We start from the raw sequence: 20944 nt of genomic DNA, 5'->3' as shown, positions 1-20944 counted from the left end.
AATGCTACATTTGAAATTGGTTATTACAAATAGCAGGGTAGACTAGATCTCTTTTTTATTTTTCTAAATTTTCTTTCAGAGGAAATATATACTTCATTTTCTGTAAATGGATGGAACTGGACACTATCATGCTAAGTGAAATAAGCCAATCCCCAAAAACCAAAGACTGAATGTTCTCTCTAATATTCAGATGCTGATGGGGGGTGGTGTGTTTTACTGGATTGGGAAGGGCAGAGTTGGGGAAGAGAGGGGAAATGGGAATGGGAAAGACAGTAGAATGAATCAGACATAACTTTCCTATGTACATACATGAATACAGGACCAGTGTACAGTGTAACTCCACATCATGTACAACCACAAAAATGGGAAGTTGTACTCCATATATGTATTATTTATGTCAAAATTCATTCTACTACTTTAGATAGGGCAAAGGGGAGGAAGGGGAAAGGAGGGGGCAAGAGAGTAGAAATGATGGTGGAATGAGTTAGACATCATTACCCTAAGTATGAATGATATGAGACACGAATGATGTGAAAATACTTTGTGTACCATCAATGTCTTGAAAAATTTTGCTCTATATGTGTAATATGAAATGAATTGAATTCTGTCATCATGTATAACAAATCTGAATAAATAAATAAAATTATAAATAAATAAATAAATAAAATTGGAACTATACCCCAAAAACAATGCATTAGAGAATAAAAAAACAGTTACATGTAAACTAAAAAAACAACAACATTCTACTGTCATTCATAACTAAAAGAACAAATTTTTAAAAATTAATAAAAATGAATAAAACTGTCAATAAATAAATAAATGTATGGAAATACACAGCTCCTCAAAAGTAATAGGCATGTCAATTCACAATAGCTAAACTATGGAATCAACCTAGATTCCCTTCAACAGATGAATGGGTAAAAGAAACTGTGGTATGTATACACAATGGAATATTACTCAGCCTTAAAGAAAGGAATTATGGCATTTTCCAGTAAATGGATGAAACTAGAAAATATTATGCTAAACAAAATAAGCCAATCCCAAAGAACCAAAGGCCAATGTTTTCTCTGATATGCAGATGCTAATTCACAATAAGGTGGGGGGAAGGCCTGGGGTTGTGGCTCAGCGGTGGAGCGCTCCCCTAGCACATGCGGTGTGGGGGGGGGTGCCCTGGGTTTGATCCTCAGCACCACGTAAAAATAAATAAACAAAATAAAGATATTGTGTCCAATTACAACTAAAAAATAAATATTAAAAAAAAGGTGGGGGGAAGAATAGTGGTATTTTGGATTAGACAGAAGGGAGTGAAGGGAGTGGAGGGGACATGGGGGTAGTAATGATAGTAGAATGAATCATTATTACTCTATGTGCATATAAGATTACATGATTTGTGTAACTCTACATCATGTACAACCAGACAAATGAGAAGTTATACTCCATTTACATATAATGTGTCAATATGTATTCTACTGTCATGTATAACTAATTAGAACAAATACAAATATTTAAAAATATAATGCAAAAAAATAATTGGTATAAATTGAATGCTATTCTGAGATAGTAAATGTTCTTGATGTCTGTTGACAGTGAAATTTTCATTATGTGTGGTTACTACTAATTGGTTTTGTTCTTCATGACCCTCACTCTCACCTACATTTTCCCATAATTTCCTTAGTTGTAAATAGTCAAGGTCAAAATTTCCATATTTTCTCTTTATCCCTTTTTAAAAATAAATCTTTTGTCTCTTGTTCTGGTGAAAATTGGTTGGTATATTGAAAAGTCATGGCATTTCCTTGTCTGTAATACAAACTGCCCCCAATTTTTCCTTGAAAGCTAGAATCTCAAACTCATTCATGCAGAGCAGAAGCTCCCAAAAGATATTCTGCAAGGGAAGGAAATTAAATATTGATAATTCATTAGAAATTCTGAAGGAAAGACACTCTCACCAAGGAAGACCAGGTTTCTATAGTTCTCTAACATCACGTCCCTAAACAAATACCACTGAGCAGGCTCCAGCCTTCCCAGTCCTCTTAAGAGAAATCAGTGACCATATTCCTCAGTGATAATAGTTTCAAATGATTTTGAGGACATATCCTCGTTTTCTGTAGCCATAGGGAAGAGAGATTTTCCTTATTTATTTTTCCTTTTAGAATTTCCAACGATAGGGCTGGGGTTGTGGCTCATTTTGGTAGAGCGTCTGCCTAGCACCTGTGAGGCACTGGGTTCCATCCATTTTCTGGTGCTCAGGAGGCAGGCCTGCTGTCCAGGGATCTTTAGTTCTAGCACATCAAAGCGAGCTGGGATTCCTAAGCCTGGGAGAGAAGCCTAGAGACAGATGGTGGGAATGGCAGACTGCAAAGGGCCCTGGCCAGATGTGAGTTCACCTATCCTATTTATTAATAACGAGGAAGGGCCCCAGCCAGATTCAAGTTCGCCTATTTATTAATAAAAAGGAAGTGAGATTCATAAACATTAGGAAACAGCCAGAAGTTTCTTCCACAGACTGTCTTTAGAGGAGCATCAAGAAATCCTTTAAGTGATTGAATATGAGACCTAAGGGGAAATAAAATTTGAAAGCTAATGAATGTGAGTTATTCTGGAGACAGTGAAGGACTAGAAGAAAGGATCAAGGGGGGCCCTTAGGGAATCAGAGTGTAGTGATTGACAGGAGGCTTCAGCAGGGCTGGGGAAGAATGACGAAGCAGTCAGATGGATGCCCAGCACGAGTTCCAAGGAAGGAATGAATGGTCAACAGTATCTCAGGGAAGAGATATTGCTATGATCTGAATGAGTCGGACCTTATGATGAAATTTGTATGTTGAAACTTAATTGCAAATGTGATCATATATAGAGGTGGGTCCTTTAGGAGGTGACTGAATCATGAGGGTTCTAGGATTAGGGCCTTCATCAAAGGGCTTGAAGAAGGGGCTTTGTCACCTTTCATTCCTTTTGCCATGAAAGGATGCCGTGTTATGGTTTGGATATGAGGTGTCCCCCCAAAGCTCCTGTGCTAATGCAGGAATGCTCAGAGTTGGAATGATAATTATGAAAGTGTAACCTAATCTGTTCATCCTAGTTGGAATGGACTGGGTGGTAACTGTAGGCTGGCAGGATGTGGCTGGAGGAGGTGGGTCATTGGGAGTGTACCCTGGAAGGGCTCATGTTCCCTGAAGCCCCTCCCCTGTTCTGTCTGCTTCCCAGTTCTGGAGAGCTGAGCAGCTTTCCTCCCACACACCCTTCTGCCATCGTGTTCGGACACATCTTGGTCCCAGAGCAATGGAGTTCACCGACCATGGACTAAACTTCCCAACCAGGAGCCCAAGTAAACTTTCCCTTCTCTAAGTTGCTCTTGTCAGGTATTTTGATCACAGTGATGAAAAACTAACACAGGCAACAAGAATCCCTCATCAGATACTGAGAGATGGTGCCTTGATCTTGGACTGCCCAGGCTCTAGAATTATGAGACATAAGTTGCTGGTGTTTTTAAGTTACAGTCTGTGGTATTTTGTTATAGCAATACAGATAAACAGAGACAGATATCAATCAAGATAAAGATAATGTTTTTTAAAAACGCAAGTTGTGGTTGTGTAGTTTCAAATCAAAGTTTGCCTCAAGTCTTTCTGGAAGCAGTTCTGTGTGACCAAATGACCTTTTGAAATTTGGAATGTGGGTAAATCTCAGTGTAAGCACATTATGGTTTAATTTAGGTCTAGGGCTGGTGAAAGAGCTCATACCTGTCCTCAGTAAGGGACAAGTTCATACCTGAACAGTGAGGTCATCATCTCAGTCACTGTGATCAAGTGACTGGGGAACATGGGTAGCCCTGGGACAGGAAATGGAACCCAAGGGAGTAGGCTCAGGGTGGGAGTAAGGGTTTAACCTTTGCCTTTTGAATGGTTTTAGAGAAGGAATCAAGATGAATAGAAATGGACTCATTAAGATGCACTAAAATGTGTACAAGGATGTTAATTGTAGCATTGCTTGTGATAGAGATTGGAAGCTACCCAAGAGTCACCAACTGCAGAGTGGACAAATAAATTGTGCTGTAGTCAATCAACAGACTTCTAAGTGGCAACTCTTTGGCTTCAGCTCCCAGACATTCACTGGTCATGCTACTCTGGGCATGACCAGTGAATGTCATGGGCAAGTCCTTTGAGGAAGAATAATAGGGAGAAAAAAATGGATTTACAGGGGAGAGGAATGGGGAAAAGAGGAAGAAAATGATAAAATGAAAGAAGCAGGTGCCTTGCTCCATTGCATCAAGGACCTAGGTTGTCTGCTTTCCTATTTGGAGCCTCCTCCTAGGTGCTCAGTTCTCCTCCTTACAAGCCTGCAGAGCTTCCTTCCCACTCTGGAGGGAGGGAGGATGTGGTGAAACTCAAAGTGGCTCTGAAAACAGACAGACCTGCCTTATATCACTAAGAGACTGGCAAACTTCTTTAGTTTGTCTGTCTGTCCCTTGGTTTTCTCACCTGCAAACCAGGGGAGCTAGGACTGGTGCATGACAAGTACTGGCACCTAGAAGACCCTGCAGAACTGGGATAAGATGCCTATCTTCCCTCAGGCCAGAGACCCTTGACGCTGTCCAACAGAACTTTCTAGACTGATGGCTATTGAATGGCACTTGAAATGGGTCTAATGCAACTGAGACTGAAATATTCATTTTATTCAATTTTTATTTTTATGTATTTGTTTAAAAACTGCAGTACTGGGAACTGAACACAGGGCCTCAGCATCCAAGGCCTTTCAGCATGCTGGGCAAGCGTTCTGCCACGGAACTAATCCCCAGATCCTTGCTTTACTTTTTGTTTTTAATTTAAATTTGTTATATATAACAACCCTGTTTTACTTTTAAATAGCTATCTATGGCAAATGTCTTCCACATTGACTGGCACAATTGCTAGGGTGTTCGCTGGGTTGGGAGTGGCACGGTCCCCTGCCAGGCCATCGAGCAGGATGGCTCATTCTTGTGCACACTGCAAGGCGCCGGGTTCACTCTGCCTTTACACTGTGATTTCTTCCCTTAATAAACCAACCCTCTCTGAGTAAAGCCGGGTCTGGCGGGACTACAGCTATTAAGAGCTCAACCTACTTGTCTTCTTGCCTCCTACTCTTTCCAACACCCGATAGAGCCTCCCAGGGTCATGGGCTCCCTGATACTTTTTTTGCAGCGAGGCGGAGCATTTCCCCATCCGTTTCACCGACAAGGAAACTGAGGCTCGGGGAGGCTGTGGCCGATGGTGGGAAGTAGTGGCGCTCCAGTCTTAGCACAAACTCTTAGGAACTCTAGCTGCTCCAAAGACTGCCCGTGGGTCGGGTTGTCAGGGTGTGTGGGGAAAGCGGAGGGTAAATATTTGGGGCTGTAACCCGGGCTCCGGCCACAATTCGTCACTGCGGTCCACAGGCGGGCGCGTGGCGAGGGCGGTGCTTCGGGGACCGGGGCGTCCCCGAGGTCTGCAGGGACCGACCCCCGCGGCTCCGGCTTCCGCGGCCTCGCCCCGCCCCGCCCCGCCTCCGCCCGCGGCTATAAGACCGCGGGGCTGGCGGTGGCGGGAGCCTGAGACCGAGCGGACGCGGGCTGGGTTGGGAGCAGCTCGGTGGGATCCGAGCCTGACGGAGGGAGAGGCAGGGCGCGAGGGTGAACCCGGCAGCCGCTCCGATCTCAGCGCCCAGTCCCCGGCTGGCACCTCGCAGGGCCTCCCCGCCAAGCGCACCGTGCCGAGCCCAGCTGCCACATGAAGCCTCCCGCAGCTCAGGGCAGCCCCGCGGCCGCCGCAGGTAAGTGTGGGGTCCTAGGCTCCCCTCGAAACCCAGCGGGGGGTGGGGGTGGGCGAGAGAAGAGGAGTCCCTTGTTGTCCCTTTACGCCCCGCTCCCTTCCTTCGTCACCCGCGGGACCCTACCCACTGGTAACCGCGCGCGCGGGCGGATGCAGCTTGGCTCCTCGCGTAGGACTAGGGATCCGAGCCCGACACGTAACGGGCACCTCCTGACTCAGTCTTCCCACTGCCACCAGATTCGCACGCGCCCGGGTGGAGCGAGCGTAGGGACAGGCGCCCGACAGCGCGTGGGAAAGACTGTGGCTGTGTCGATTAGCCGGAGGACCTTAGGCTTTCAGCCTCGCTGGTGCAGGCTCAGTTTCAGATTATCTATGCAACAGGCTGGCTAGCTGGAGGCACTTTGGAGAGTGGTTGAGGATTGAAAGAACTGCATGAACGTCACCTGAAAAAAGTGCAGTAAATGTTAGTTATCCTAGGGAGTCTAGCGGTCCCCTCCTGCCCCCAAGAGTAGCTAACCGCAGCCCCCATCAACTGAGCTCACCGTCCCTGACCCCAGGCCCAGCCATGGACTCCGCGGCTGCCGCAGACCTGACCGATGCGTTGTGCGAGTTTGACGCGGTGCTGGCTGACTTCACGTCGCCCTTCCACGAGCGCCACTTCCACTACGAGGAGCACCTGGAGCATATGAAGAGGCGCAGTAGCGCCAGCGTTAGTGACAGCAGCGGCTTCAGCGACTCAGAGAGTAAGTGTGACCCCTTGCTAGGACAGTGTCCCCGTGACTTCACTGCTCAGGCTTTAGCCTCAGTTTGCTTTATCTGTAAATAGACATGAGGGGGTCAGGAAACCGAGACCTAAAGTTCCAGGAGTCCTGGAAAGTTGAGTCTTCAGGACTTATAAGCCCAGCAGTGGTGGGACCCATGAAGGTAGTCGCGGAAGGCTTTTGAAGGACACGTTTACCTCTTGCCTACAGGTGTGTCATGAGCCCGTGGCAGGACTCCTGGGACCTCAGCCAGGCCTTTCCACAGTTTCCTCTCCTTCTCCTCCTTTCCATTTCTGACCCTTCTGAGCTATAACTTTTTAGAGTATGTGGAACAAGAGTCACCTGAATGGTGGTGGTGGTGGTGGGGGGGGGGTTGGGGTGGGGTCATGGGTGGACACAGTACTGAAACATTTGTGAAACCAGAGAAGATTTCATAAGCTGCTGTTCTTGGAATTTTTGAAATAACTTCTTGCCCTTTCTTCTGGCCCCTAGCTCCCAGACTTGTTGCTCCATTGTATGCAGTTTTGAAAGAATCTCTGGCACTGCAGAATTCAAGTACAAGGGTTTTAAGAGTGTCCCTCTTCCTTCAGGCGGTGGGTCACCCAGCCTGGAGGGGGAGCTAGAGAGTAATGACATGGAGGGGATTCCTGGTAATCTTTCTTACAAAGGGGTCTGCCTCGGGCCTTCTTTGTCCTAAAAAAATCTTGTAAAGAGACAGTTTTTATTTTTTTACCCAGGAATTCAAATGCCCTGTATGATTATGGATATCTGTTTGGATGTCAGCAGATTTGGCAACTTTTTAATATTACATGATTGTTGATTTTCAAATCCTGGATTACTTTATTGTTTTTCAAAGTGAATTTAGAATTCGTCTGTTTATTCTTGACCCCTTAATCCCTAGATGGGTTGTAAGCATGAATGCCACTACCTTTGCTGCCTTTAATTCTGAGGGTAAAAGGAATGGCCTTATGATTCTCTTGTTTTGAAATCTGAAGCTTTCTCTTGTTATTGGGCAAAAGATTCATGCAAGACTTGCTCCTGAGCTATTGTCCTGACAAGGGATGTGGATCCTTATCACCCTGGTCGGGGTCTGAGTCAGAAATCAGTTCCAGTTTCCTTGGCAGCCCTGCCAGAGAGTTAGAACAAGCTGTAACATTTGAGTAGAAAAGGGATGGAAGACTGTGCTCTTAATATTTCCTTAGAATTTTGGGGTTTTATTGCTAATGACCTGACTGCTCATTTTCAGTGTCAAAGGGAAGTCTTCAAATTTTTGAACTTTTTCAATATCGATGGCCAGACTTAAACTTGTCTCCTTTTTATTGGGGCATGGAGCAAGTTCTTCTTCAAATACAAATTCTTTCCTCCGTGGAAGAAAGCCGCGATAGTCTTGTCATTCCTACTCTGTGGCAAAGAGCAGCTCCTTTTAAAGCCATAGCATCATTCTGCTAGAATACAACCTGAGCATGTCCATTCATGGCTACTCATACTTTCCACTGGGTGGGATTTCAGATCTTCATGTGTTTTCAGGAGTCTCAGAGAATGAACTGACACACATTCTTAACAGTTTGGGGGGAGATACTTGGGATAGAACTTGTGGTTTTTTTTTTTTTTAGGGTATATGTGTATATTTTCCTTTCTGCTTTTGTTGTTAACTGTTAACCTAACCCTTAGTTTGGTGGTTAGAGAAGTAATGGGAAGGGTCTAAAGAAGGCTCAAATGACATTCATCTTTGCTATAAATGTGTAGTTTGTTTCCCACAAGACTAGTTAGAAATAATCTTGGCAGGAGTTGTGTGTATCTAAATAGTAATTTCTTAAGGAAGCATAATATGTGTATTTTAATTGCTGCCAAGAATTGAGCACAGACATTTGTTATACTCATTTGTCTGTTTGATGTTTTTCTGAAGAGGAAAATGCAGGGGAGGTAGAGCCTATTGAAAATTAGCTTTCTGGAGGGGGACAACCAGGGTAATGAGAGTAACAACAGCTCACTTTTGCCAAGCCCTTACTATCATTATTCTGATAATAATTTATTAGCTCTTGCTATTAGTGATCTCTTTTTTTTTAAAAAAAAAACTTGCCCTCTTTAATGCTTAAAAAAACACTAAAATGCACATATGGGACTATATCGTACAGATCAGAATCATTGGAATCAGTGTCTTTCATGAAAATGTTATGTATGAAGCTATAACCAGTGTTACCTGGTTTGTCCTCTACCTTTTACAACTCTGTTTCTCAGAGGGTGCAATAAAGGTACAAAGGAGATCAAAACAGGATTCCTGTTTCTTTGAAGAGCACTACTTCTTCCACCCAAAGAAGTAAGTTACTTAGGAAAGAAGGATGGAATAGACTACTCTTCCTGTTCCCACTTTCAGGGAGACCTCCTAAGACATGAAGGGGGCAAAATAAGATTGCAAAATAAAAATTCACATTAGGGATGGATTCAAATGGTAGTTGGTTAAAACAGGGTAGTATCTTTCCCACAGATTTGTATTCCAACATATATCACATACTTTACTGGGAGCATCTTTAACTTAAGCAGTAAAAGAGCAATCCAGCTGGGAGCTAGGGCAGTGTTTTTCAAACTTGACTCTTAGAGGTGCTTTAGAAGTTGTGAATATTTTTGGTTTAAATCTATCTATCTATCTATCTATCTATCTATCTATCTATCTATCTATGTTGTAGTTTATGTTTTTAATGTGGTGCTGAGGATCAAACTCAGCACCCTGTACATGCTAGGTGAGCACTCTACTGCTGAGCCACAACCCCAGCCCCCATTTAAATTTATTTTTAAGAATATACATTTTTAGTATTTTAAAAATTATGAAAATACAATAGCATGATTTCTCCACTGTGTTTAATCAAAATTTTACTCATTATAGTCCACATTTTAACCAGTATGGTAATTTCTATTACCTGACTTTATAAAAAGTTTATAACATTATCCTAAACCTTAAAAGATGGTATGAATTTTTGTCCTTGAATGTTTTGGCGTTTTGCCTTTTTCCTTTGCAGGGGGTGGGGTGGGTGGTGGTGGTGGTGCGGGTGGAGATGTTTTGATACTTAATAGGGAAAGTCTGTGGTCTACTGTGTGTCCTCAGCTATAATGATATCATAGACCATATTTGGGAATAAGGAACTGGCTTCTTCAGCATGAGCAACATATACCAAATCTACATATCTTTGCCTAGACTATTCTGGTCTAGCCCTAGGTGAGGGAACATCTTGGGTTCTAGGGGACCAGAATGACAGCATATCATTTGATGTGATTTGGGAGCCACTGAGACTAGAACCTGGATTTATTGAAACCCTGAGTGGATAAAGCCAGGTAGGAAGCTCTCCGGATGTCTGGTACTGTGTTAGGAATTCTGGATGAGTGACAGATCTTACTCTGGCCAGGGTGGTGAAACTGAGTATAGGTGCTCTTTCTTATTGTATTCCACTGTAGTGAGGCTGTCAGAATCTAGATTTTGGGGAAGAGAGTCCCCACCCCCACCCGTCTCTGCCATTCCCTGTGGGAACAGGGAAACAGATCCAAGGCTTTCTTTTTCTCAGTTAATTACTATAGTTTGCTTGCTGTAAACGTGTGGGATTGTTCTATATTTACAGGAGCTCTGGGCAAGGTTTACTGTCTGTGGTTTTACATCCCTCTAGAGTAGCACATGTCAGTGCTAACCCTAAATTACCTTTCCCCCCTGCTGCCCTCCCCAACTAAAAAAAAACACGTCTACTTTTTAAACAAGTCTCTTGTTTTTGCCTGGAGTTTCTTAAATTCTGTTGGTGTACCTAAAGTTAATTTGGTTGTATATTTAATATGCTTTTACTTCTTTTGATGCTGTCTTAGAAAACCCAACCCCAGAATTTGAGTTCCCTGGCTTCGGTGCACTAAGAGAACCTGGCAAGGATATTTCCAATAGGAGAGTTAAGATGATTGTGAGAGAACTTCAGAGCAGATTGAAGTAGATCTTACAGGCCCTCACATATTGAGCCATAAAACCTGCCAAGTTTCCCCAAATCATCCCACTATGGGTCCATGGAGCCTCTATTAATAGCACCTCCTGATACCAGGGTGGGGCATTAATACATGAATATACTATCAGCCAGGGACACATTGCTGTCACTTTATCAGACTAACTGGTTGATGTTTTGCAAGGAATAGAGTTCCAGGAAATGGGAAGTCAGGACTTGCTTACCACAACACCTACTATGAGATTCCATTCATTATAAGTGTGTAATAAAAGTCTGTGGAAAGAAGTTTTATTGGGTAAAGGATGAAGAGACGTTTAGAGTTTGGGGTCCCTCTTTGTAGGGGGTTTGTTCTTGGGCCCTTCTCGAGAGAAACTTAAGAATTTTGCTACCATCTAAAAAAGAGCAGGATCCAGGGTCCAGAATATTGGTTTTCTTTTTTCTTACTTATGAGGACCTTTTCTCTCTTGGGTTTGCTATTTGCCATTTTTCTAGGAACTTTATTAAAATTACAGGCATCATATACAGGGCATCTGGCCTATAACTGCCCTTTTGCATGGTCTCTGTCCTATGAGATCTTTCCATGGTGGCATGGCTTTGGGGCTCTTGGGGTTGCTTTTTTTCAAATGAATGGCAGATGTAGATTATTGCTATAGCTGCCATTTAGATGCAGGTTTGACTTAAGGATGCTGGGGCTTCATTTCCTCTTGATGGTTGAAGGTCGAACATCTCAGAATGTGGAGTTTGGTCAGCCCAGATGGTGTAAGGACATGGAAAGAGAGCAGAATGGCAATGAGCCAGTGAGGCGCGACCCTGCGTGTGTGTGTGTGTGTGTGTGTTGGTGGTGGTGGCAGGGGCAGGGAGAGGGGAAGCCAGCGCATGCTAAGCTGGCATGCCTGTGTGTATGTATGTTTTTATATATAGTGATACTGTAAGTAGTATTTTGTGTCTCTCCCTCCCTTGTTGTTGCCCGTGCAGCATGAGTTCATTAACAAGAAGAGACAACTTCTGACCATTATAGGAGTTTGGCTTGTGACTGAATTTGTCAGTCAAGTAAAAGTCTGGGAGTAGTTTTCTGAGTTTGAGGAATGTACTTGATGAAGGCATTTAGCATGTGGGTCAGGTTCTGAAGGAGAAAGGCAAGGGCTGTCCTCTGAGATTATGGCTCTTCTGCTGTTTCCTAAGCCAGCTGGGTTAGTTGAACTTTAGTTAGTTGAACTTTAGGCTAGCCCCTAAAGGACACACACCTCCTGTGTGTCTCTTAGTTAGTTGAACTTTCCTAAGCCAGCTGGGTTAGTTGACCAAGAGACACACAGGAGGTGAGGGAGAGGGGCTGACCTGACCAAGAGACACACAGGAGGTGAGGGAGCAGGACTGTCTTGACCAAGAGACACACAGGAGGTGAGGGAGAGGGGCTGGCCTCACAAAGAGACACACAGGAGGTGAGGGAGAGGGGCTGACCTCACAAAGAGACACACAGGAGGTGAGGGAGAGGGGCTGGCCTGACCAAGAGACACACAGGAGTTGAGGGAGACGGGCTGACCTGACCAAGAGACACACAGGAGGTGAGGGAGCAGGACTGTCTTGACCAAGAGACACACAGGAGGTGAGGGAGAGGGGCTGACCTGACCTAGAGACACACAGGAGGTGAGGGAGAGGGGCTGGTCTGACCAAGAGACACACAGGAGGTGAGGGAGAGGGGCTGGCCTGACCAAGAGACACACAGGAGGTGAGGGAGAGGGGCTGACCTGATCAAGAGACACACAGGAGGTGAGGGAGAGGGACTGACCTGACCAAGAGACACACAGGAGGTGAGGGAGAGGGGCTGGCCTGACCAAGAGACACACAGGAGGTGAGGGAGAGGGGCTGACCTCACAAAGAGACACACAGGAGGTGAGGGAGAGGGGCTGGCCTGACCAAGAGACACACAGGAGGTGAGGGAGAGGGGCTGACCTGATCAAGAGACACACAGGAGGTGAGGGAGAGGGGCTGACCTGACCAAGAGACACACAGGAGGTGAGGGAGAGGGGCTGACCTCACAAAGAGACACACAGGAGGTGAGGGAGAGGGGCTGGCCTTACCAAGAGACACACAGAAGGTGAGGGAGACGGGCTGACCTGACCAAGAGACACACAGGAGGTGAGGGAGAGGGGCTGACCTCACAAAGAGACACACAGGAGGTGAGGGAGCAGGACTGTCTTGACCAAGAGACACACAGGAGGTGAGGGAGAGGGGCTGACCTGACCAAGAGACACACAGGAGGTGAGGGAGAGGGGCTGTCCTGACCAAGAGACACACAGGAGGTGAGGGAGAGGGGCTGACCTGACCAAGAGACACACAGGAGGTGAGGGAGAGGGGCTGACCAGACCAAGAGACACACAGGAGGTGAGGGAGAGGGGCTGGCCTGACCAAGAGACACACAGGAGGTGAGGGAGAGGGACTGACCTGACCTAGAGACACACAGGAGGTGAGGGAGAGGGACTGACCTGACCAAGAGACACACAGGAGGTGAGGGAGAGGGGCTGGCCTGACCAAGAGACACACAGGAGGTGAGGGAGAGGGACTGACCTGATCAAGAGACACACAGGAGGTGAGGGTGAGGGAGAGGGACTGACCTGACCAAGAGACACACAGGAGGTGAGGGAGAGGGGCTGGCCTGACCAAGAGACACACAGGAGGTGAGGGAGAGGGACTGACCTGATCAAGAGACACACAGGAGATGAGGGAGAGGGACTGACCTGACCAAGAGACACACAGGAGGTGAGGGAGAGGGGCTGGCCTCACAAAGAGACACACAGGAGGTGAGGGAGCAGGACTGTCTTGACCAAGAGACACACAGGAGGTGAGGGAGAGGGACTGACATGACCAAGAGACACACAGGAGGTGAGGGAGAGGGGCTGCCTGACCAAGAGACACACAGGAGGTGAGGGAGCAGGACTGTCTTGACCAAGAGACACACAGGAGGTGAGGGAGAGGGGCTGACCTGACCAAGAGACACACAGGAGGTGAGGGAGCAGGACTGTCTTGACCAAGAGACACACAGGAGGTGAGGGAGAGGGGCTGACCTGACCTAGAGACACACAGGAGGTGAGGGAGAGGGACTGACCTCACCAAGAGACACACAGGAGGTGAGGGAGAGGGGCTGACCTCACAAAGAGACACACAGGAGGTGAGGGAGAGGGACTGTCCTGACCAAGAGACACACAGGAGGTGAGGGAGCAGGATTGTCTTGACCAAGAGACACACAGGAGGTGAGGGAGAGGGACTGACCTGACCAAGAGACACACAGGAGGTGAGGGAGAGGGACTGACCTGACCAACAGACACACAGGAGGTGAGGGAGAGGGGCTGACCTCACAAAGAGACACACAGGAGGTGAGGGAGAGGGGCTGACCTCACAAAGAGACACACAGGAGCTGAGGGAGAGGGGCTGGCCTTACCAAGAGACACACAGGAGCTGAGGGAGAGGGGCTGGCCTTACCAAGAGACACACAGGAGGTGAGGGAGAGGGACTGACCTGACCAAGAGACACACAGGAGGTGAGGGAGAGGGGCTGGCCTGACCTAGAGACACACAGGAGGTGAGGGAGAGGGGCTGGCCTGACCACGAGACACACAGGAGGTGAGGGAGAGGGGTTGACCTGACCAAGAGACACACAGGAGGTGAGGGAGAGGGACTGACCTGACCAAGAGACACACAGGAGGTGAGGGAGAGGGGCTGGCCTGACCAAGAGACACACAGGAGATGAGGGAGAGGGGCTGGCCTGACCAACAGAACACACAGGAGGTGAGGGAGAGGGGCTGGCCTGACCAAGAGACACACAGGAGGTGAGGGAGAGGGACTGACCTGACCAAGAGACACACAGGAGGTGAGGGAGAGGGGCTGACCTGACCAAGAGACACACAGGAGGTGAGGGAGCAGGACTGTCTTGACCAAGAGACACACAGGAGGTGAGGGAGAGGGGCTGACCTGACCAAGAGACACACAGGAGGTGAGGGAGAGGGGCTGTCCTGACCAAGAGACACACAGGAGGTGAGGGAGCAGGACTGTCTTGACCAAGAGACACACAGGAGGTGAGGGAGAGGGACTGACCTGACCAGGAGACACACAGGAGGTGAAGGAGAGGGGCTGACCTGACCAAGAGACACACAGGAGGTGAGGGAGAGGGGCCGACCTGACCAAGAGACAGACAGGAGGTGAGGGAGAGGGGCTGACCTCACAAAGAGACACACAGGAGGTGAGGGAGAGGGGCTGGCCTTACCAAGAGACACACAGGAGGTGAGGGAGACTGGCTGACCTGACCAAGAGACACACAGGAGGTGAGGGAGAGGGGCTGACCTGACCAAGAGACACACAGGAGGTGAGGGAGCAGGACTGTCTTGACCAAGAGACACACAGGAGGTGAGGGAGAGGGGCTCCAAGAGACACACAGGAGGTGAGGGAGAGGGGCTGTCCTGACCCAGAGACACACAGGAGGTGAGGGAGCAGGACTGTCTTGACCAAGAGACACACAGGAGGTGAGGGAGAGGGACTGACCTGACCAAGAGACACACAGGAGGTGAGGGAGAGGGGCTGACCTGACCAAGAGACACACAGGAGGTGAGGGAGAGGGGCTGACCTCACAAAGAGACACACAGGAGGTGAGGGAGAGGGGCTGACCTCACAAAGAGACACACAGGAGGTGAGGGAGAGGGGCTGGCCTTACCAAGAGACACACAGGAGTTGAGGGAGCAGGACTGTCGTGACCAAGAGACACACAGGAGTTGAGGGAGCAGGGCTGACCTCACCAAGAGACACACAGGAGGTGAGGGAGAGGGGCTGACCTCACCAAGAGACACACAGGAGGTGAGGGAGAGGGGCTGGCCTGACCAAGAGACACACAGGAGGTGAGGGAGACGGACTGTCTTGACCAAGAGACACACAGGAGGTGAGGGAGCAGGACTGTCTTGACCAAGAGACACACAGGAGGTGAGGGAGAGGGACTGACCTGACCAAGAGACACACAGGAGGTGAGGGAGAGGGGGTGGCCTGACCTCACAAAGAGACACACAGGAGGTGAGGGAGAGGGACTGACCTGACCAAGAGACACACAGGAGGTGAGGGAGAGGGGCTGGCCTGACCAAGAGACACACAGGAGGTGAGGGAGAGGGGGTGGCCTGACCAAGAGACACACAGGAGGTGAGGGAGAGGGGCTGGCCTGACCAAGAGACACACAGGAGGTGAGGGAGACGGGCTGACCTGACCAAGAGACACACAGGAGGTGAGGGAGAGGGGCTGACCTGACCAAGAGACACACAGGAGGTGAGGGAGCAGGACTGTCGTGACCAAGAGACACACAGGAGGTGAGGGAGAGGGGCTGACCTCACAAAGAGACACACAGGAGGTGAGGGAGAGGGGCTGACCTCACAAAGAGACACACAGGAGGTGAGGGACAGGGGCTCCAAGAGACACACAGGAGGTGAGGGAGAGGGGCTGACCTGACCAAGAGACACACAGGAGGTGAGGGAGAGGGGCTGACCTCACAAAGAGACACACAGGAGGTGAGGGAGAGGGACTGACCTGACCAAGAGACACACAGGAGGTGAGGGAGAGGGGCTAGCCTGACCAAGAGACACACAGGAGGTGAGGGAGAGGGGCTGACCTGACCAAGAGACACACAGGAGGTGAGGGAGCAGGACTGTCTTGACCAAGAGACACACAGGAGGTGAGGGAGAGGGACTGACCTGACCAAGAGACACACAGGAGGTGAGGGAGAGGGGCTGACCTCACCAAGAGACACACAGGAGGTGAGGGAGAGGGGCTGACCTGACCAAGAGACACACAGGAGGTGAGGGAGACGGGCTGACCTGACCAACAGACACACAGGAGGTGAGGGAGAGGGGCTGACCTGACCAAGAGACACACAGGAGGTGAGGGAGAGGGGCTGGCCTGACCAAGAGACACACAGGAGGTGAGGGAGCGGGACTGTCTTGACCAAGAGACACACAGGAGGTGAGGGAGAGGGGCTGACCTCACAAAGAGACACACAGGAGGTGAGGGAGAGGGGCTGACCTGACCTAGAGACACACAGGAGGTGAGGGAGAGGGACTGACCTGACCTAGAGACACACAGGAGGTGAGGGAGAGGGGCTGGCCTTACCAAGAGACACACAGGAGGTGAGGGAGAGGGGCTGACCTGACCAAGAGACACACAGGAGGTGAGGGAGTGGGGCTGGCCTGACCAAGAGACACACAGGAGGTGAGGGAGAGGGGCTGGCCTGACCAAGAGACACACAGGAGGTGAGGGAGAGGGGCTGGCCTGACCAAGAGACACACAGGAGGTGAGGGAGCAGGACTGTCTTGACGAAGAGACACACAGGAGGTGAGGGAGAGGGACTGACCTGACCAAGAGACACACAGGAGGTGAGGGAGAGGGGCTGACCTGACCAAGAGACACACAGGAGGTGAGGGAGAGGGGCTGACCTCACCAAGAGACACACAGGAGGTGAGGGAGAGGGACTGACCTGACCAAGAGACACACAGGAGGTGAGGGAGAGGGGCTGGCCTGACCAAGAGACACACAGGAGGTGAGGGAGAGGGGCTGACCTGACCAAGAGACACACAGGAGGTGAGGGAGAGGGGCTGACCTGACCAAGAGACACACAGGAGGTGAGGGAGAGGGACTGACCTGACCAAGAGACACACAGGAGGTGAGGGAGCAGGACTGTCTTGACCAAGAGACACACAGGAGGTGAGGGAGAGGGGCTGACCTCACAAAGAGACACACAGGAGGTGAGGGAGAGGGGCTGACCTGACCAAGAGACAGACAGGAGGTGAGGGAGAGGGACTGACCTGACCTAGAGACACACAGGAGGTGAGGGAGAGGGGCTGACCTGACCAAGAGACACACAGGAGGTGAGGGAGAGGGTCTGACCTGACCAAGAGACACACAGGAGGTGAGGGAGAGGGGCTGACCTGACCAAGAGACACACAGGAGGTGAGGGAGCGGGACTGTCTTGACCAAGAGACACACAGGAGGTGAGGGAGAGGGGCTGACCTGACCAAGAGACACACAGGAGGTGAGGGAGAGGGGCTGTCCTGACCAAGAGACACACAGGAGGTGAGGGAGCAGGACTGTCTTGACCAAGAGACACACAGGAGGTGAGGGAGAGGGACTGACCTGACCAAGAGACACACAGGAGGTGAGGGAGAGGGGCTGACCTGACCAAGAGACACACAGGAGGTGAGGGAGAGGGGATGACCTCACAAAGAGACACACAGGAGGTGAGGGAGAGGGGCTGACCTCACAAACAGACACACAGGAGGTGAGGGAGACGGGCTGGCCTGACCAAGAGACACACAGGAGGTGAGGGAGAGGGGCTGACCAAACAAAGAGACACACAGGAGGTGAGGGAGAGGGGCTGGCCTGACCAAGAGACACACAGGAGGTGAGGGAGAGGGGCTGACTTGACCAAGAGACACACAGGAGGTGAGGGAGAGGGGCTGTCCTGACCTAGAGACACACAGGAGGTGAGGGAGAGGGGCTGACCTGACCAAGAGACACACAGGAGGTGAGGGAGAGGAACTGACCTGACCAAGAGACACACAGGAGGTGAGGGAGAGGGACTGACCTGACCAAGAGACACACATGAGGTGAGGGAGAGTGGCTGACCTGACCAAGAGACACACAGGAGGTGAGGGAGAGGAACTGACCTGACCAAGAGACACACAGGAGGTGAGGGAGAGGGACTGACCTGACCAACAGACACACAGGAGGTGAGGGAGAGGGGCTGACCTGACCTAGAGACACACAGGAGGTGAGGGAGAGGGGCTGGCCTGACCTAGAGACACACAGGAGGTGAGGGAGAGGGGCTGACCTGACCTAGAGACACACAGGAGGTGAGGGAGAGGGGCTGACCTGACCTAGAGACACACAGGAGGTGAGGGAGAGGGGCTGACCTGACCAAGAGACACACAGGAGGTGAGGGAGAGGGGCTGCCTGACCAAGAGACACACAGGAGGTGAGGGAGAGGGGCTGACCTGACCAAGAGACACACAGGAGGTGAGGGAGCAGGACTGTCTTGACCAAGAGACACACAGGAGGTGAGGGAGAGGGACTGACCTGACCAAGAGACACACAGGAGGTGAGGGAGAGTGGCTGACCTGACCAAGAGACACACAGGAGGTGAGGGAGAGGAACTGACCTGACCAAGAGACACACAGGAGGTGAGGGAGAGGGACTGACCTGACCAACAGACACACAGGAGGTGAGGGAGAGGGCTGACCTGACCTAGAGACACACAGGAGGTGAGGGAGAGGGGCTGGCCTGACCAAGAGACACACAGGAGGTGAGGGAGAGGGGCTGACCTGACCTAGAGACACACAGGAGGTGAGGGAGAGGGGCTGACCTGACCAAGAGACACACAGGAGGTGAGGGAGAGGGGCTGACCTCACAAAGACACACAGGAGGTGAGGGAGAGGGGCTGACCTGACCAAGAGACACACAGGAGGTGAGGGAGAGGGACTGACCTGACCAAGAGACACACAGGAGGTGAGGGAGCAGGACTGTCTTGACCAAGAGACACACAGGAGGTGAGGGAGAGGGACTGACCTGACCAAGAGACACACAGGAGGTGAGGGAGAGGGGCTGACCTGACCAAGAGACACACAGGAGGTGAGGGAGAGGGACTGACCTGACCAAGAGACACACAGGAGGTGAGGGAGAGGGACTGACCTGACCAAGAGACACACAGGAGGTGAGGGAGAGGGGCTGACCTGACCTAGAGACACACAGGAGGTGAGGGAGAGGGCTGGCCTGACCTAGAGACACACAGGAGGTGAGGGAGAGGGGCTGACCTGACCAAGAGACACACAGGAGGTGAGGGAGAGGGGCTGACCTCACAAAGAGACACACAGGAGGTGAGGGAGAGGGGCTGACCTGACCAAGAGACACACAGGAGGTGAGGTAGCAGGACTGTCTTGACCAAGAGACACACAGGAGGTGAGGGAGAGGGACTGACCTGACCAAGAGACACACAGGAGGTGAGGGAGAGGGGCTGACCTGACCAAGAGACACACAGGAGGTGAGGGAGCAGGACTGACCTGACCAAGAGACACACAGGAGGTGAGGGAGAGGGACTGACCTGACCAAGAGACACACAGGAGGTGAGGGAGAGGGGCTGACCTGACCTAGAGACACACAGGAGGTGAGGGAGAGGGGCTGGCCTGACCTAGAGACACACAGGAGGTGAGGGAGAGGGGCTGACCTGACCTAGAGACACACAGGAGGTGAGGGAGAGGGGCTGACCTGACCTAGAGACACACAGGAGGTGAGGGAGAGGGGCTGACCTGACCAAGAGACACACAGGAGGTGAGGGAGAGGGGCTGCCCTGACCAAGAGACACACAGGAGGTGAGGGAGAGGGGCTGACCTCACAAAGAGACACACAGGAGGTGAGGGAGAGGGGCTGACCTCACAAAGAGACACACAGGAGGTGAGGGAGAGGGACTGACCTGACCAAGAGACACACAGGAGGTGAGGGAGAGGGGCTAGCCTGACCAAGAGACACACAGGAGGTGAGGGAGCAGGACTGCTCTGACCAAGAGACACACAGGAGGTGAGGGAGAGTGGCTGACCTGACCAAGAGACACACAGGAGGTGAGGGAGCAAGACTGTCTTGACCAAGAGACACACAGGAGGTGAGGGAGAGGGACTGACCTGACCAAGAGACACACAGGAGGTGAGGGAGAGGGGCTGACCTCACCAAGAGACACACAGGAGGTGAGGGAGAGGGACTGACCTGACCAAGAGACACACAGGAGGTGAGGGAGACGGGCTGACCTGACCAACAGACACAGAGGAGGTGAGGGAGAGGGGCTGACCTGACCAAGAGACACACAGGAGGTGAGGGAGAGGGGCTGGCCTGACCAAGAGACACACAGGAGGTGAGGGAGCAGGACTGTCTTGACCAAGAGACACACAGGAGGTGAGGGAGAGGGACTGACCTGACCAAGAGACACACAGGAGGTGAGGGAGCGGGGCTGACCTCACAAAGAGACACACAGGAGGTGAGGGAGAGGGGCTGACCTGACATAGAGACACACAGGAGGTGAGGGAGAGGGGCTGACCTGACCTAGAGACACACAGGAGGTGAGGGAGAGGGGCTGGCCTGACCAAGAGACACACAGGAGGTGAGGGAGAGGGGCTGACCTGACCAAGAGACACACAGGAGGTGAGGGAGAGGGGCTGGCCTGACCTAGAGACACACAGGAGGTGAGGGAGACGGGCTGACCTGACCTAGAGACACACAGGAGGTGAGGGAGAGGGGCTGACCTGACCTAGAGACACACAGGAGGTGAGGGAGAGGGGCTGACCTGACATAGAGACACACAGGAGGTGAGGGAGAGGGGCTGGCCTGAACAAGAATCACACAGGAGGTGAGGGAGAGGGTTGACCTGACCAAGA

At 50.7% G+C, this 20944-nt stretch overlaps 1 protein-coding gene across 1 annotated transcript in view; it reads left to right on the top strand.

Moving 5' to 3' along the window:
- The first annotated feature begins 5547 nt into the window (after window positions 1-5547).
- Window positions 5548-20944, top strand: part of Rgcc (regulator of cell cycle) — a 32268-nt gene continuing 16871 nt past the window's right edge. Inside the window, exons 1-2 of the mRNA XM_046454304.2 lie at window positions 5548-5778; window positions 6335-6520. Of these exons, the coding sequence (XP_046310260.1) occupies window positions 5736-5778; window positions 6335-6520 (229 nt within the window). The 5' untranslated portion in view covers window positions 5548-5735. The remainder of the gene's footprint in view (window positions 5779-6334; window positions 6521-20944) is intronic.

The sequence above is a fragment of the Marmota monax genome, unplaced genomic scaffold, assembly GCF_021218885.2.
Source record: "Marmota monax isolate L192 unplaced genomic scaffold, Marmota_monax_Labrador192_F-V1.1 WCK01_AAM20220418_F8-fsc00011, whole genome shotgun sequence".
In the NCBI taxonomy this organism is placed as follows: Eukaryota; Metazoa; Chordata; class Mammalia; order Rodentia; family Sciuridae; genus Marmota; species Marmota monax.
The sequence above is the reverse complement of the archived record's forward strand: the minus strand, read 5'-3'. Positions and strand labels throughout refer to the sequence as shown.